This window comes from Apteryx mantelli, chromosome 3 (assembly GCF_036417845.1).
Source record: "Apteryx mantelli isolate bAptMan1 chromosome 3, bAptMan1.hap1, whole genome shotgun sequence".
In the NCBI taxonomy this organism is placed as follows: domain Eukaryota; kingdom Metazoa; phylum Chordata; class Aves; order Apterygiformes; family Apterygidae; genus Apteryx; species Apteryx mantelli.
Window position 1 is genome coordinate 33,598,537 of NC_089980.1, and position 18,390 is coordinate 33,616,926.

General features: G+C 41.3%; 1 protein-coding gene across 1 annotated transcript in view; it reads right to left on the reverse strand.

Moving 5' to 3' along the window:
• The window catches only part of SMYD2 (SET and MYND domain containing 2), a 30,488-nt gene extending 13,843 nt beyond the window's left edge, over positions 1-16,645 (reverse strand). The window contains exons 1-5 of the mRNA XM_067293061.1: positions 16,447-16,645; positions 12,900-12,963; positions 5,206-5,316; positions 3,517-3,577; positions 934-1,058 (exon numbers count right to left, since the gene is read on the reverse strand). Coding sequence (XP_067149162.1) covers positions 934-1,058; positions 3,517-3,577; positions 5,206-5,316; positions 12,900-12,963; positions 16,447-16,634 — 549 coding nt within the window. The 5' untranslated portion in view covers positions 16,635-16,645. The remainder of the gene's footprint in view (positions 1-933; positions 1,059-3,516; positions 3,578-5,205; positions 5,317-12,899; positions 12,964-16,446) is intronic.
• Between the last annotated feature and the right edge of the window lie 1,745 nt (positions 16,646-18,390).

Consider the following 18,390-nt stretch of genomic DNA (forward strand, 5'->3'; position numbering starts at 1 on the left):
AGGAAAATGTATAATTATGAACAACTGAATAGATGATGGGCAATGGAATATGCTAAAGAATCATTCACCTACAGCATAACAGATTACATCTGTATTAAGCTAATAGTGACTATGCCTTCTTGTTGGTAGATGACAGGCTGTATGAAAAGGGTGGTACTATTTCAGCTTCTGTCAGAGCAGTCAGCATTTATCCACATCTCAAAAAAAGTTAACCAAATGAACTTTTTATTCAGAAGTACAAGTTTAACATTAACTTATTTTGAAATAAAGGAGAAAAAGAAGGAAATGTAGCTTTTAGCATTCTAGTGTATTATTCCATCCATTACAATATATTCAATTTAGATGTGTATGAAAATCAGGTGAGAGAAAGCGGTGACACATTTCAGAAGTTACAACAAGAAATCCTGCCTTTCATCTCTCCAGACTACCTGACTGCATTTAAAAGTCACAGACTGGATAAAGATTCAGACTGCTCTTCCCAGTTCTCTGAAGTTTTCTATCTGTGAAGAAGTTGAATATGATCACCATCTGACCACCAAGGATTTCCACAAGCTTAAAGCCTGAATGAAGAGTTCTGCTTTCACACAGTCTCATACCAGCAACCTGTTGTACATGAAGCCAGTCCTACAACCACCGCACTATGCTTGGCCCACAAGAAGCCTAACTTCAACAGAGCTGTTTCTTCTTCTTCAGTGTTTGAGAAGCACCTCATAAAAAGTCTGCAGACAAGAGTCTCTCCCCTCATTACTGAAGCAGGGCATGTCCAGCCACTTCTGGCCAAGGAAGCACATCCTCTCCATCAAGTACACTCAGCACTCCCTACAATAAGCAAAGAGCTACCATTTCCATTGCTGTTAATATTTTGCTCCTTTCACAAAGGCTAAACTCCTACAGCATCATCCACCTAAGGGGATTGTGTTCTAGCCAACTTACTTGTGCAAAGAGAACTACAAGGACAGCATTGTCAGGGAACTCCATGTGCTTTGAATAAAAGTGATGAAGAGCAGCAATGTCGTTCTGAATCAGCTCTCTCTTTTCATTGTCTAGTTTGTCAAGGTCTGTGGACAAAGAAGATATTCCATTTCAGTTACAGGAATACTCCCCCATGAACCGCGGCTAGATCTAGGTTAGAACAGGCCTGTACTTAGGCAGAAACCCTTCAAAGAACAGCTACTTGGAAGTGCTGCAAGAAGTCTCTGTTCTTCAGTAAAAGTAATGCTTCTCCTGCCAAGGCCACACATGCACTACAAGAACATGCAGGATTAAAAAGTCTTTTCTAACATCTTTACATTAACAGGAAATTAGACTTAAATTTTCCTCTGTTGGCCCTGGTTACCTCTAGCAGCATATCAACTGTGGATAACTTATGAGCTACCCGGTCCCATCTACTGTGGTATGAAGTCACATTCAACATCACACTTCTTGATACATGCTTTACATAGTGAAACTTCCTCGTATGGACCCACTCCTCATCAGTACAAACCAGCCCAGACGCCTTCTAAGAAACACGGCTTATCCCTGCTTTCAAAAGATGTGGTCTTTCCTAGTAGTAATGGCCTAACTACTTGTGGCCATCCATGACGGGGACCTAAAAAAGGTTGACATTAACACTGGGGCTAGTCACCAGGGTTTCCCCTGACAGTAAAAGGAGGATAACACGAGGGTGCCTAGGAGTGCAATCCACGTGGCCTATTGCAGACACCTGCTTCAGGATGCAACAAAGAGTGCCTGAGAATGCCTGCATCTTCATGGGCTGGAGGGTGATAACCAACAGACGTGTGTTTAATCCGCAGATATCTGAAGATAACAGGTAATGACAGGTACATCAGTGGAAATGTTACCCTGCTCTGGTCCATGACAAGCTCTAGCCAAAGCCGTGGCCCACAGAACATTCTGACGCCTGAGCCATGCAGAGAGAACGAGAAGATGGATTATATACTCCTGGCCCCTTCTCACTCTTAGGCCCTTTTGCCTCAGAAGCAGAGTGTTGAAAGTTTTTCCTAATCCTCTTTCGCACAGCAGCAGCATCACCACCTCTGTGGTGGTCTAAGAGAGCCAGCAACTCATCATTTTCCCTTCCCCAACTCAATATAACAGCAGAAAGAAAAACAGGTGATCCGAGAAAAGGCTGCACAACAGTAGAAGAGGGGGGAAAGGATTTATAAGAGCAGACATGAATGAGGGGAGAATCCCAGAACACTGGGTAAATTGAAATGGGATAATTTCACGAGAATTAGGGCAAGCCAGAAATAAGAAGTTTTAAGCTTCCAAATGACAGCCGGGTGTCTTCTCCTCACTTACCCACCCAGGAAGTTACAAAGAATGAGGCAACTTCTGAAGATGCCAAAGATGTGGTAAAAGATGAGGAGAGTCAACAAGGCAGAAAGAACACAGAGTTCTTACTAACAAAATCACACACAAAAGAAGGGTTCCTAGAGCACAAGGGGGACATGGCAACAGAAAAAACATTTCAGTCTTTCAGCTCCCAAATTTATAAATTATTTGCACCGAAGATAAGCTGCAATGAAGAAGAATATGCAGAAATTACTTCAGCACCTACACTTCCTCCTCAAGATCACACCTACTAACCTACTTATAGAAATTATACTTGTCTTAGGCAAAGTCAAATGTTGGCATTTTTCCCCCTTATTTCCCCTGTAATCCCAACAGCTGTGATAACAACTTTTGACCATAAAGCAAGTAAGACTATGAAATCTTGCTGTGTTTGGTTACTTTGCTACCTCAAATTCTGGAAACGGCTGTATTTATTCAGCATTTTATAAAGGTATTTGGAAACTATCAGGGCAAGAAACATGAACATATAAACCTGTTATCTCCTTGAGTATTACCTCCAGGACCAAGAAAGAGAAATGAAAAATCAGTGAAAATTATGCCAGGACAGTTACTAGTCCTCTCGTTGCTCAATTTCTAACTCTGCCTCACTGGACATAAAGATTAGCCTTCCAATTAAAAGCAAGCTATTGCCTCATCTCTTCCCCTGGATTATTTTGGAGCATTTAGGACATGGAATTTCAACACAATCACATATAACATGTCAGATTTGACTGGCAGTGACAGATACTGAAGCACAGTCCAGAGGGTTCTGCAATTAGCCCCTTAGTCACTGTCACCATCAAGCAACTGTGCTGTCTCTGATTTTATGCCTCCTGGTAACAAATACCAGCTATTTTAATTTTATAACATTACAATTCTCAAAAGACACTAGAGTACCAGAAAAGTCATGAGATGGATGTATGCTACATAATTAATTCTGTCTAGGTTTTCACCCTTGTTTCACAACCCCTGCAAGCCACCAAGCAAAAAAACAAAACAAAACAAACAAAAAAAAGAGCACTGCACTTTCACAAAAACTAGGAACCACAATTCTCTTTGTTTACCCCTTCCTCCAACAGCAGTGGGATGCTCAGAGAGGTTTTGTTGGAGAGGGGCCAAGGGATAAAGCAAATCCTGAATATAGAAAACTGCCTCTGTTTAACTGCAAGCTTTTTTACTTACGTGATTCAAACTCTTTTACAGCAAGCCACTTCTCTGATTCTGTCCTTTCAGGATGAGCTTTCTAGCAATAAGGGGAAAAAGAAGCAACAACAAGAAAGTGTTTTAATTTTTTTAAGTAGGCAGTTTTGTCTATTACTTACCTGTAAAACAAACAAACCCAGATCCACACTGTGTGGAAGTCAATGAATAGCAATGAGTTAAATCAACTAACCTTTCTAAAGCCATAGAAATATTCTCTCTGCCCCAAATTAGGCAGCCAAAGATTAACTCCTATCAAATTTATATACATAAACTGAACCGTATTTTAAATATGTCATTTGCTTTGTTCTAGACACCCAGAAAGCTGCTAACAACAGCGAGCAGGCAGGAGACAGGCTTCGCTTTGAGGAAAGTGAATAAACTGACTGTTGACAGAGTTCAAAAGCAATGCTCCATTGTTGGCCTAAGGCCACTTCTTTGTAATCTTGGCCATTAAATATGGCTTTGCAGGTGGCCCAGCAGCTGAGGTTCAGGGACTATGGTTTGCATATTTAGCTTTTATATGACATGAAGGGTTCTCCCCCCTCCCTGCAAGCGATAAAAGCACAAATTTATTCCAATGACTTTTTGTCATTAAACATCCGATTTTGTTTGTGGATCACCATTAAACCAAGCTTTAATTGAGACACACACACATGCATGCACACACACATCTACACACGCAGGGAGTATGCAGCCACCTTCCCAGCAGGTCATCAAAACCCTGACTACATACGGTATCCAGGTTGCCCTTGTCATGTAAGTAGACCTCGATCACACAAACACGCTTCAAAGAGAATTTGTTTTTGCAGAGAGAATTTAGAGCTCTACAAAGATATCCAGTGTAATAACCTTGAAACTTACGAATCCTGCCCCTCTCTGTAAGTGCTGGCACTGTCCTCACAGTTTCCATATAGTAAGGAACACTGAAACGGTGGTTGACTCTGCAATATTATTTCCTTATTAATTACGTTCCCTTTTTCCAAAGACCAAGCATCTGTGATTTCTCTCTCAAGCTCTGTCTTTCACCAGGCAAAACCAGCAACCATAAACATTTATGCTCAAATACCTCAGAAGTGTTCCAGTCTCACATATGCATTGGGAGTTATACAGTACACAGTGCCGTACTGTTTCTTTCAGCTGTAACTGCACAACAGGGCAACTGCTTCATAAAGATATCAGTGCCTGCTGACAGATAACACAAGGAGCATTCCTCAGAATTTAACAATATATACCAAGTCTAATTCTTCTTTCTCTTCCATAGACTTGGCCTTACTGTTAGTCTGGATAGGTAACTGAGAGCTCCAATCTACCAGAAGAGAGGATGAAACTCCACAAACATCGTGACAGTATCAGTAAAATTATTCCATTTCTGGACTCTATTCAACACTACCTTGGTCATAGGTGATAGATATACAGCTTAAAAGCACATCAGCCTGTTACCGTCTTCCCCCAAAGTCTCTGGCTGGACCATCATGGCCCTGACAGTGCTGCAGTGGTTGGACTGTTAGTTCATTCAGCTGCTCATGCTCTATACTACACCCATCTGTACACAGGAAGCTGGCACATACGCGCTTTGCAGGGACAGTTACTGTAGGTCAATTTTCATTTTCCTGCCTTCCCTGGCACCCAGAGCAGGAACATATCTCCCAAATCCAGTCTTCTGCTCACCTGTTTGGCAAGGATCCTTGCCGTCAGCCTCACAGTCTCTGAGGGATTCCAGCTCTGCCCAAAAGCGCACATGGCGGAACACTCCAGCTTGTGCATTGGCCAGTCTTCCTTCTGAAAACACAGAAAAATATTTTAAAAAAATTAAGCCATGAAGATAAAGGGATGAAAAAGAGGATGCAACAAGTCCTGCCAGATCCTAGAGGTCAAGTGAAATGTGTTTCCTTTGAAAGAATAAGATGACGCTCACTAAATCTGAACAAAAGCTTGAGTCACATTTAAGGGGCACAGCTATCCTGCTGTGTTTTTGAAAAAATTCACAAGGGACAAGTTAAGGTCAGAACATCTTCATTTATTCAGTGGAAAAAAAGAATTAAATGGTGAAGAAGCAAACAGACAACATGATTTATAAATAACCAGTTCTTATTGTTCAGATCAAACATGTGAGGACAGAACAGGTCTAAGTTTGATGGCTTTATTGGGTTCATTTCCATTTAATACCTTGGTCCCTCATTATGACATGACCCTGGTGTAATCAGGAGTAATGTGTCTGAAGTCAATGGATTCGCAATCACAACAAGAGTCAGTATATGTAAGGTCAGAAACAGACCTATTCAATAGAATTATCAGAATTTTTTCCTTAACTGTTGTAGAGTAAGACTACAGCTAGTCAACAAAAACACTGTATGACAAATAAAAATAAACATATTTTAGTTAAGAATGTATATTATATTCCTAGCTCAGCATACATCAAAAATTGGAGCGATGGCACAAGTCACTGATTTCTCTGCACTGTACTAACTCCCTCCAAAGCAACAGAAACTTTCAAAGATTAGCACAGAATCACAGATTAACACTGCAGTGGCACTCAGAGCCTGGCACAGGCCTTTGCCAGACTGCATCGTTTCATTTTATTTCTTTATTCAGATATAGAATATTCTTATTTCTGTAATGAACCACTGCACAATTATTTATTTCTGTATCTCAACCCAGACACACATTTAAAGCAATGTGTTATAACAAGCCTATATCTTTTCTTCCTGTAAAAGGAACATCAGGTTGTGTTTTCAGATGAGATTTAATCTGCTGGAAAATGGCAATGGTGGAAAGAAATCACAACAAATCCCACAAATTTATAACTGGAAGTGAAACCTGAAGCACCTTTTGCAGCCTCCAGCTCTTAAAAGCTCTTAATTCCCCTTACTATGACTTGCACAGTATCACAAACCCTGTGTTAGCTCATACAAAAAAAAAAAAAAAAGAAAAGGAAAAAAAAAGAAGAAGAAAAAACCAATAGCCCATCTGAGTGGCTGAGTGCTGAGTGACAGGAACAGAAGAAACACAGCGTTTCACTCAGCTGCCTAACTATAGACATCTAGTGCCATTTGAGACATTCTAGGCTATCTAAAACAGCTATGTGGGACCAGCAGATATGATACAGGACTTCTGGGAGACCCATTCGCTGCTGGAGCAGTAGCTGGAGGTCACATAGGACAAGCCAAGGCACCTTGAGCAGCCAGCTGAATCAGGCCCCCACCCCAGTGTCTCCTGGCTCAGCTGGCGCACTTATTTAATGTTTTTGCACATCAAAATAAAAGCCAAGAACCCCAACCTCAGACTTTGTACACCACAAGATTCTTCCATTGCAAATGGTCATTTTTAACTGCCCTAGGCATAGACAGTTTTATGAGTTTATCCTATTAGGAAAAGAAACCTGAAAACTTGCACCAGCCTCACATGCAATTTGAAGCAGTGCTATACTGCAAGGGCATTCAAGCCCTGACAAGGTCATATTCGTTGTCCTTAATATCTCAATATGTTATTTCCAAAAAATCCTATGTACAGGTTGCATGAAATAAGCTCAAGTGTAAAAGTTCTAAGAGGACACAGCCATCCAGACCAAGAGAACTAAAATAGTATATTATGCAGTAACCATGTCATGTGAAATAACACTCTCAACTGTCCTACAGCTGTCACACTACAAAATGTGTCCCCAGAGATGCCTATTTCCTATGCACCGAGACCGCTAGTTGGAAAATTCCCATTAGCCTTTGGTTAGGAACCCACAAGCTAAAGCCTAAGCGAGATGGACTAAGGCCTCATTCTTCACCCACCGCACACCCACAACACCCACCAGCTTCCACCTGAATTCCCAGTGCATAAGAAGTGAAGGAACGGAACCTAAAGTTTTATGCAACTCACATTCGCATACACACTGGTTGAATAAACAAGAGAGATTACCTGATAAAACAAAACCAAGATACAAAATCATGCGCCTGTCTCAAAGCAGTGTTTTAAAAATCCATTTGTTCCCTTTATTCTTTAAACATTGTTAATTAAAATCTTTCCTGAGGCAGAATCATACTGAGTTATGTGAACTAGTAGGGAGGTTAAAGGGACAAGACACGACTGAATTGTGCAGAATGAGATAAAAGCCTGAAACACTACAAGAACAGAGAGTAGTGATGACTGAGTAATACCTGCGATGGAAACACTGCGACAGCAGCTTCCCCTGCTATCACAGCAGGACTGTGTTTTGCATTCTTTTCCACGTTTTCTCTAGGTAGTTTGAATTATAGCAGGTAGCATTGTTCTAGCTGAATCCCTAATGCTACATTAATGATATTTTCTTCCTATTTTCATTACATCCGCAGTATTTTTCCCTTCATTTCAGATTGAGCGACAACATTTTTGGAACTGAAGTTCTCTAAAGCTTATGCTTTTCACATCAAAGCATGGAAACAATCTTCTCCATCAGTTCTTCAAAATGATTTCATCATCCAGAACTACTGGATTAATTCCCAGAACACTCGCATATACTTCAGCATTAAAAAACAAAACAAAACAAAAAAATCCATAATACTCAGACAGTAAGACTTAATGCCGAACAAATGTCCTGACTACTCCTTTCTGACATGGAATTTTTCAGTGCCGTGTAAAATTATTGTTGTGTTTCACTTGATCAAGATGACACGCGCAAATACTAGAAAGAAATGCTGGACAAGCCACTGTAGTGGTTAGTTTAGCCCAGTTCTTCATATGCTTGAGGCCTGATTCTGCCGCTTATGCTCAAATTGTATTTAACTCCCTAAATTTATTTCGGTGAGGCCACTTCTGATGTGTGGTATTATCCAGTAAAGTACTCTGATATAGTCCTTCATCAGGCAGCGAAGCTAAGAGTTTCACATGTCTTTACATCCTTCCCATTTACACAATGCTGGGCTAGACAGGATATTTGACTTCTGTGGGTTAATGATCAAAAAGTTCACAGAAGCCATTTTTCAAAGAAAATTACACAGAGAAAGAGTTTGCGGATAGATCCCTCCCCAAGGCAGGCTCAAACAGAGACTTGCGGTGTTCCAGATTCCTCTCATGCAGAAACCTTACAGCAAAAATTTTAGTATTTCTTCTACAAGTCATTGAAGAGGACTGAACAAAAACTGACTTCTGCAAGGCCCCATTTAAAACACATCTGCTTGATGCTGATTCCAGGTCTACAGCTACATGTGGAGACTTACTAGCTGGCTAAAAATATGTTTCCCTCACTGCAGAAATACTAACTACAACATTCTTTAACATGACACATTAAGAACAACTCCTAAATATTTTGTTGGAAAATATACTTCAAACAAGGAAAGTGGGTACCAAAACATTTAAACATTTCCTTCTGCACTTTGGCTGGCTGACCTCCACTCTGCCTAGGATAAACAATAGCAATGTGTAATGAGAGAAAGAGGAGCTCCAGTAGCTGGTTCAAGTTCACCAGTTCCACAGTTGTACCCATGTAACCCTCTTAAAACATTTCTCTTCAGAGTTGTTTCAGCAGCTAATTTCTGAGGAGAAAAAATAAGCACAGGTCTCCTGCTGTTTGACTAAAATTATTATAATTTAGGAAGTCAAGACCGGAACAGCTGCAGAGGGGCTCTGAAAGGCACTAGTGTAATAACAGGCCTGTGCTTTGAGGAAGCAGTAGTGAACAGCAGAATGGCATGAATTAGCTGGAAACCCTTTTAAAAGGGGAACTGGATTAGGGGCTGGGAAAGGAAAGAAGCGGCAAACTAAGGCTACATCCTCAGTTGTATCCAATCAACCCACAAATCATCAAGGCAGCAACATCTATTGGAAGTAAAGACAACGTTCACTTTCACGCATCCCATGCCTGAGACTAACTCGGTGCCTATGCAACTGTCCAGCTTAATACAGAACAGGCTTAAAGTTTTTTATATATATATATATATATATATATATATATATATACATATATATATAAATATATATCCTAGAAGCAAAATAATAGACCAAAACAGCACTAGGACTCCAAGTGGCAGTAAGGGAACTAAGGCAGGCCTGGAGGATGAGTGTGAGTGTGTGTATATATCAAGAGAGACCCCTAAATAAACTAGCCACTCTACCACTGCAAGACTGTCTTCCATTGAGTTAACTCTCACAGTAAGCGTGACATTACAGCACTACCTGTCCCTGCTAACCAGGGCAAAGGGATCCTACTGCAACACAGGACTTGGTCTGTGCATCAAATACCTGGCCACATAGAAGTTGCGTTCCTTTCCCATTTGTGCAACCTTCAGCAAGTCAATATATCTTTGTGTATCTACATCCCCATTTGCAAACACAGAAATGCCCAAAAGAGTGCTGTGAGGCTTGATTCATTAAATGTTTGGAAAGTATTTTCAGAACCGCCAAAGAAGCATACAGCTCAATATAGCAGACCAAACGTGCTTTCAAGGAAGACCATGCAGTGTCACTGCCTTTATTTTCAATAACCACATTTTTCTGACAGCAGAAAAAAAATCCCATTCAACTGAAATGTACTCTAGTGAGAGGAAGATGTGTGCAGTTATAAAATCGATATTTCTGAAAAAAAAAAACCCAAAACATTTATTTACTGCTGAACACTTTCACCCCTTTCTCTTGTCTTTTTCTTCTGATCTGTCTCTCCCCACAACTAAAAAGAATTCTTTTGAATCAACTGTGTTATAGCAGGTCTTTTAGTAAGAAAGGAGTAAGCTGAGAAGAAACTGTCTTTCCATCCCATGCAATACACTCAATGTGATGAACACCTGTCAAACTGAACTACATGGAGTTTTATCAGAGTAACAAGGTGTTAGCTAACACTAAATTCATTCATGTTCCTGGTGGATACATGTAATTTTTAGCTGAATTGAACAAAGAAAACATAGATTTACAGAGATTTACAGAGATAATTAACTTAAAAAAAATCAAATGAACAATGCTGTAAGAGCTTTTAAGTATAGCCCAACACTTTTATTAGCATGGCATGACCAAGACCAGAGCAGGAAGTCTCACATCCATGGAAGTAAAAGAGAAACATTAACTGTACATCCCAGTGTTACAAGTTCAGTATCAAGGCACAAATGTCCTTTTTGGCTTTGACAAAGAACTGCTGAACTGCTGAAAATTGCCTTTGACCAAGACAAGGATGAAGATGCAGTGCAGATTGCCTGTGCAGCATGTAGTCAGTGGAGACTGGTTTCCAGAGAATATTATGCTTGAAGGTAACTTTGAAAGAATGTCAAAGAATTCGGTCTCAACAACATTCAAAAATTTCATCAGACTGACTCAGAAAGGCCCAAAACATGGAAGATAGTGTTGTATCAACTAGAAAGTCAAAAACCCTAGGCAAATCATTAGGAGTCAAATGCTCATCCCTGTGCTTGTCATACTACTGTCTAAATAATGCAACTTCATGAAATGCCTTTTTATCTAAAACTTTGTACTATATAGCAATAGGCAGGAAAGATTTTAATTCATTAACTTATCAGACAGTCAGCAGTTCTGCTAAGTGTTCTCTCCTGCAGCTTTAAGGATACTCAGTCTGAACAGTTAAGAATTTTTCTTCTTGGAAGATGCTCCACTACAAGAAAGAGTATTCTGTCTGAAGAAGAAAAAAAAAAGAAAAGAAAGCAAAACATGGACAAGTCTTTATCCAGGGGAAAGAGAGGAAAAAAAATCATTGTTCTTACAGTGTGAACTTTGTTAAGTCTGCAGGACAAAAGTCAGGACACAGAGCAGGAAAGGAAGGACTTGGAGGTAAAAGCAAAGGACTGTAGATAAGCAGAAGTAAGTTCTATCACTTCCACCACAGTATCTACTTGCTACTTTTCCTGGTGCAAGTCACTGAACTTTCCTACTTCAGTTAATCTGGCAATGACAGTTACCTGCTTCATAAAACATTGAGCTTTATGTTGTAAGAGAAACAACTCAGAATCTCAGATGAAAAGCATTGAAGAGCCAATATATTGTGTTCAATTATTTCCTTCTCTCACACAGCTAAGAGCTCACTAAAAATAACATCATATGGAAGCACCTCTTATAAATAAGTGTTTCTCACGGAGGGATCAGGGGTTGTAGCTATGCTGTCTTTAAAACTCTTCCAGCTTTCTTTCAAGAGCCTTAAGGACACTCATACAGCAAGCACTCACTTTCTTCCCAATGCAACTGCTGTGCTGTCAGTCCTTCAATATTCCGTAAACTATTACAAATCTCATAAAAAATGCATTTATTAGCGTTTTGAATCCTAGTGGTGTTTCAAAACCAGAAGGCCCTTTGACTCATCCATGATTCACCAAGACACTGTGAAAAAGTTGGAACCTGGGGAGGCAAAAGAAGGATCCTGAACTAGTGAAGGCCAGGCTAAGTTTGCAACTTATGTAATGGAAGAATAAGATACACCCTTGAAATAAAAGCAGCGGCCACCTCCAAAGCATCTGGAAACTGAGCAGCACAAACTGCAATATCTCAGACCAGATAATGAGAATGGGAAATATTTTGCACCCAACCCACACACGCACAGCATGCTACCATGCAAGAGGAGGTTTGGATTATTTATGGCTAACGCATAGTTGCATGACAAGCCTTTGGTTACTTAAATCCTTCATAAGCATTGTTCCATACTCCATCAACAGCACCACAGATTTTACACAGTCAAAATAACTGACTGCGTAATTCCTTATTTAGTTAGCAATCCACAGCATGATTCTTACATGCAAAGGCTAGGTAGTAGATCAGAGAGAATTAAACCAAAATAACATCTTTCAGAACAATGAAATAAAAATGGAATGACAATTGCATGCAAGTGTTTTGGATGCCACCATATTGCTCTACTTTGGAACATGCTTATATTTTATTGTTTTGAGGCTTTTAAAATACAGAGTATATGAAAGCATAAGAGTGACCAGAACGAGTGAGTTAGGGAAAAAGCATGTTTCAAATGATTACAGCTATTGTCAGCTGCAGCCATCTAAAATATTTGTGAAGAATCTAAAACAAACAAACATACCCCCAAAATAGCTATTTAGTAATTTGATTTTTCCATTAGACACAGACTCTCACACCAGTCTAGTGAGGTTATGTTAAATTATCTGGTTTGTGCTTAAAGAAAGAAGCAATACAGATGTAATTAGTGGGCTGACAGGCAGCTCTAATCAAAGTCTCAGTGGTACCAAGCCCCGGAGCTACTGATCTTTAAAGACTCACGCTGACCATGTCCAAATCCTGTAACTGTCCAATGTACAACTCCATGGTCAGCATCTGTGGGATGTTGAAACCAACTGGCCTACTATTAACCACAGTAATGATTAGAGACTATCAATGCCATAGCAGCAATAAATGGAGTTTAGCAACCCAACCTCCATTCTTATAAATTGTATCACACATACCTGACATTCCACATTGCAGTAAAAGGCCTGTTTACATCTTCCACACTTGGACAATCCTTCTTTCCTTAAAAAGAAAACAGAAGTTATATCTACTCTGTAATGCTGAATGAAGCACACATGTATCTCATTTCACTTTAACAGAGACACATCTCCTATTGGGGGCTAGTTTAACACACTCATCTGAGAAGAGTTTTGCACAGTATTTTGCATTTCATAATAAAATTACATTTTCTTCAGAACACTGTAACTATGGCTTGAACCCCATCTTCAGATAGCAGATGCTATTTTTATTTGTTTAGAATTTCAAGAGCAAGTTTTTCGTAACAACTGTTGTAATGCAAGAGCACTCTACTGTCCTGATAAATTGCTGGGCTTGGAAACATGTTATTCCATGCTCCCAGACAGTATTGTTTTTTCCACTATACACTGCATGTTAGTAGCTTACTTTTCCTTGTTTTAAAATTTCTCAGTTGCTCAGTATATTTGCTCACTAACAGCAGTGAGCTTTTGCTTCTGTTCTTTCAGTTACATTGCTTCTCTGTCTGCTCACAGAAAGCGTGCTCAAACACTGTTTTGTGAGTAACCACCTCCCAACAGCAAGAAAAGATGTTTCATTCTTAAATACTCTCATTGACATCCTGTCACCACACAGCCTCTTGCTCTCCTGCTGTCTATAACATCTGCTCAGATACCAGTGTATTCTAAGCTCACCTAAGGCTTGCACTCTCTTTTTAATATTTGCATATATCCCAACATGGGGAACTGCCAAAAGGAAGGTCCTTTTCTGCTTCAAGGTGCATGGCGTTGCAGCAGATCCTACCAAAAATACAGCATGTGTTACATAACACATGATATTTTGGTGCGCCAGCACAGGGATTTCTCAGTGGTCTTGCGATACTATAAAATGTCTATAGACCTTCCCCAGTATAATTTGCAAAAATATTCATTTTAAACCGAGATAAGTTTTATAAGGTGTTCACTGGATTAAAACACGGGCAAGTGTCCTCCATACAATATGACAGCATATGGCATTTCAGAGGTCACCAGTACTCAGAGTCCACAAAGCCTAGCAAGTCTTGGCATCCTCCTACTGTTCTTGCAAAGTAGAAAGTGAAACATGAATGAGTCATGCTGACATAAAGGTTCTGCTGCTGACACTATGCAACTCCAGTATAGCTGTATATTTAAAACAACTTAAATATTACTGGATGCAAATACGTCTTTCTAGTCTCATTCTGTTCATTTTACTACAACAGTTTTATGACGGCATAGCAAAGTATCTCTTTCCAAGACTAGGACTGACCCCAAACCTTCCTCCTAACACTATTCACAAGTCAGATGAATGCATTTCAGAGTTAGGCCCTTCTTCCTAATATGCAGAAGTTCAGTGCTAGTACAATGGGGAACAGAGATACGAAACACACTTCTGAGTTCCGACAGATCAAGTTACCTCACTGATGCATCCTTCCTTTTAGGGGAACCCCATCACTCTGATGTGAAATAGGTTTCAGACTACCACATTGTAACTACTGTGGGTACTGCACTCGGCAGAAGATTTATATTCCTCGATTACTGTGGTCCTTCAGTCACGGGAGACGCTGGCATGGAGAATAAGCAGCATTTAAACAGGCCGCTCCTGAAACTGATTGCAGAAGCTATTCCACAAGTACTAAATAGTATTGTAGTGATCTATCCAAGACTATTTCATATTAACGGAGCATGAAAGGTATTCCTTGGTCCTTTTACAGAGGGAAATGTTTTGGATGTAGGGATATCTTAAGAAACTGACTTCTTAAATACTGTGAGCAATAAGCAATATAAAACAAGAAAGACTCATGCCAAAAACTTGATGAAGAAAAAATAGTAACACCTTTATCAATAGTGAATTTGTAATAGGTGAAAATATTTGGATTGAAGTATAGGGCTACCTTGCTTGAGTATAACACATACACAGCATATAATCTTCTGTCCAGGAGTAAGTTCATTCAGTTTATATGTCCCTATTTTACATGGTAAATACATTTTGTCATTAATTTAAATAACATTCTAAGTAGCAATCCAGTAACTGTTTCTTTAAGCACTTGCACTAACGGACAAATTTTGAAGAAACAATTTTGACCTTAACTTATTTCAGAAGCTGTCCCTCCACTTCTCGGTGACCTTTTGATTTTGGTGCAATAAAAACAGATTACCAAAACTTATTCTGAACTGTTATATTTATGAAATTTCAGCTAGCTGCAGTTTTCTTATTCATATTATTCCACAAAACCCTGCTCAAGCCAACTCACAAAATGAAACATCTAGAATTTAACATGGCAGGGAGTAGCATATAAATTAGTGTTGATATATATGAAGTTCAGCATCAACCTCCCATTGAAAGCAGTAGAAATTTTGTCATTATTGTTGCTGATGTTGCTACTGCCTGGCCCTGCATGTGGTTTGAACAAAACTCTGCACTCAAGCTGCTGCACAAACATATGTAGTGTATCCAGTGGTCTTAAGGTATACCTCTCACATAGGGTCTGAACAGTAAAAAAAAAAAAAAAAAAAAACATACACAGATGCAAGGTGCAAAAAGGACTAGCATAAAGATAATGAAATAGTCTCCTGGTAACTTCACTGCATGCTTTTCTGGGAAACAGAAAGCACAGCAGTAGCTGCAGATTCAGTCTGAGTGGGCATCACGTGAGCAGAAGCACACTTGATACCAGGCAACGTTAACAGTATGCTCGCCCTCCTCTTTCCCCAATAAATCTAAGCCAGCAGTGAGAGATGTAAATTATACACCACCTAGACCCTATTTTAAATGCTAATGACAGTTACAGACTTTAAAAACACAGTAACAAAAGGCAACAGCAACAATGTAGCTCTTTGTCTGAGAACACGGGGCCTACTGTTAAGAACAATGCCTGAAAAAAAATCCCCAAGTATTTCAATTTATTTTACTTTGCATGCTTGACCTCGCTATGGGCCCACCTCCCGAAGCATGTGTTGGACGGCACCATCAGACGCAGAAAAAGAAAGGCCGCTGAGCACTTTAAGCTTATATACATCTTGCTGAACGGATGAAGCTGATCCTGCCTGCAATGCCCGCTGAAGCGCCAAAGCAGGCCTTCGGCTGGACACGCTCCATACACTTGACTGCAACTTCTTGGGCGCATTCGTGACTTTATTCACGTGCTCAGTCCTGTTGGATTCAATTAAATCTGTCCATGACAGTACGGCTATGCACCTATCTATATAGCTATAAATCAGAAAGCATATAACGTATGTATAAAAATGCAAACACACATATAAATATATATTTAGTGTATATATATATGTGTGCATGTAGTGTGTATATATATATTTTTATTTATTTTTTTATAAGGCTTGGCTGCTTGCGAGGTAAGCAAGAAAAACCCGGTTGGGTACGGAGCCGAGCAGCCGCGGCGCTGCTCCCAGGGGCCGCCAAGCAGAGGCCGCAGCGGGCGGCGCGGCGCCTCCCCGCGCGGCTGCCTCGCGCCGGCCCGCCGGGAGAAGGCCCCGCCGCCGCCGCCGGCCCTACCTGGCGAAGCAGCCGTCGCAGTGGCCGCCCCTCTCGCTGACGGTGAGCACGGCCGTGTAGGCCGGGCAGCTGAAGAGCAGCTCCCCCAGGGCGTAGCGCCGCCGCGCCCGCAGCCCCCGGCCCCTGCCGGCGCTGGCGAACGGCTCCAGGCCGCCGGGTGGCGGCTGCGGCGCCGCCTCCGCGCGCATCCCGCCGCTCTCCGCCGCCCGGGCCGCCGCCACGCCGCGGCGGGGCGCGCCGGGTCCTAGCGCGCTCCGGTGCGCCGCCTAGCGGCGCCGGGGGCCGAGACAGCGGGCGGCGGCGAGGGGGCCGCGCGGAATCCCGCCCCTGCCCCTGCCCCGCCCCAGCGCGGCCTGCGGCGGCGCCGGCGCCGAGGCGGGTCGGGCTGCGGGGCTCCGCTTGCGTTGAACTTGTTGAGGGCCCCGGCGCCTGGGGAGGTCGCGGCGTCACCCGCGGGCCGAGCTGACAGGCCCAGCCTGCGGCAGGGAGTTGCCACCTTCTCCCCCCCCAAACCCGAGGTGGTTGTGGCCTCTCAGGTTTAATGTCTGCAGGGGCTGGGAAGCTGACCGGCATCTCCTACGATGTTAGGATAACACATCATAGGCTGACCCCCCCCCCCCCAAAAAAAAAAAAAAAAAACCCACACAGCACTAATAAAGTTTTCTTATAACCAACCAGCAAAAAGGGTTAAGCCTTCTCCCAATTCTGAAGAAATTAAGAAAGAAGCAAACCACAAGAACTGCAAATAAAACAGATAAAACCTCCAAGAGCTAGGAAATATTGAGTTTATTCAAAGTTAGAATTACTACCTTAGGATTATGAAGCATAATAAATCTATTATTGACGTTTAATTTGTTGTAAGGCACAACCCCAGAGAAACCCATAAGGCTATCTTCACTAATAGAGGTTTTACAGCTTTGTGCCCAAGTATTTGGCATATAATTATTAGTTGTACAACACCCTAATATATCAAGAGAATATTCTTTTCAGAAAGATGAGTAAATGAACATAAATATTTTTGGTGCCACTTGTAGTTCATGAGCAATGTAGACTGATGTAAGCATCCAGAGGATATAATCTCTGCTATAAGTATCTGTGTATTTAGTTTTCTGTTATTTGTACAATAGATCATTTGCAAGCTCCTATTTGACTGAACACACCAGTTGAAACTTGAGGCTCAAGATTTCCACAAAAAAGTAGAACACTCAAGTGAAAAGGAAAAAAGGAAAAACTGAAGAAGCAAGCTTGAAATTAGTTTGCAAAAGAACTTCTGCAATCTCCTGAAATAGAAATAAAATAAACATTGATTCAGTAGGTGTAAAAAAAAAAAAGACTAGATTTTAATTTTATTAACACTGTAGTACTTGACAGAGCTATTCATTTTGCTAAAGCTGCTCTTGTGTCACTGAACAGAGTTTAGTCCTAATAGACACAGTAGCCTATAGCTTTTCAGTATCAATACTCCAATCCAGTCCATTACACCAGAAAATTCCAAATAAGTAGAAGCACTAAAATGTATGAAGAGAACATACAAAATTCCCTTTGCAGAAGTGTAGCGCATCCCACACCGCCTCCTTGCAGACCCGTGAGCCGAGAGCCTCTGTGCAGGTGAGCAAGCAAGCCTGAGGAAGCCCAAGGCAGGAGGCAAGAAGGAAGGTTTTGAAGCAGTTTCCCAAGCCAGTTCGCAGCACAGCCCTACAAGTAGCTGCCCCCACACAGCAGTGGCAAGCACTGGCAGGGATCCCTCAAACCGGGACTGCCTTCAAACACTTCATAGCCAGAAGTCCAACATTAGGTGCTTTGACTTCAGCCTTTTAGTTGCCCCAGCCGGAAGAGCAGAGCCAGGTGCTGGTAACAGGGTCCCTCAACAGCCCCAGGCACAGCCAGGGTGCACCAGGTCCTGGGGCCATCACAGCACCCTGTGCAGGAGCAGCAGGAGATAAG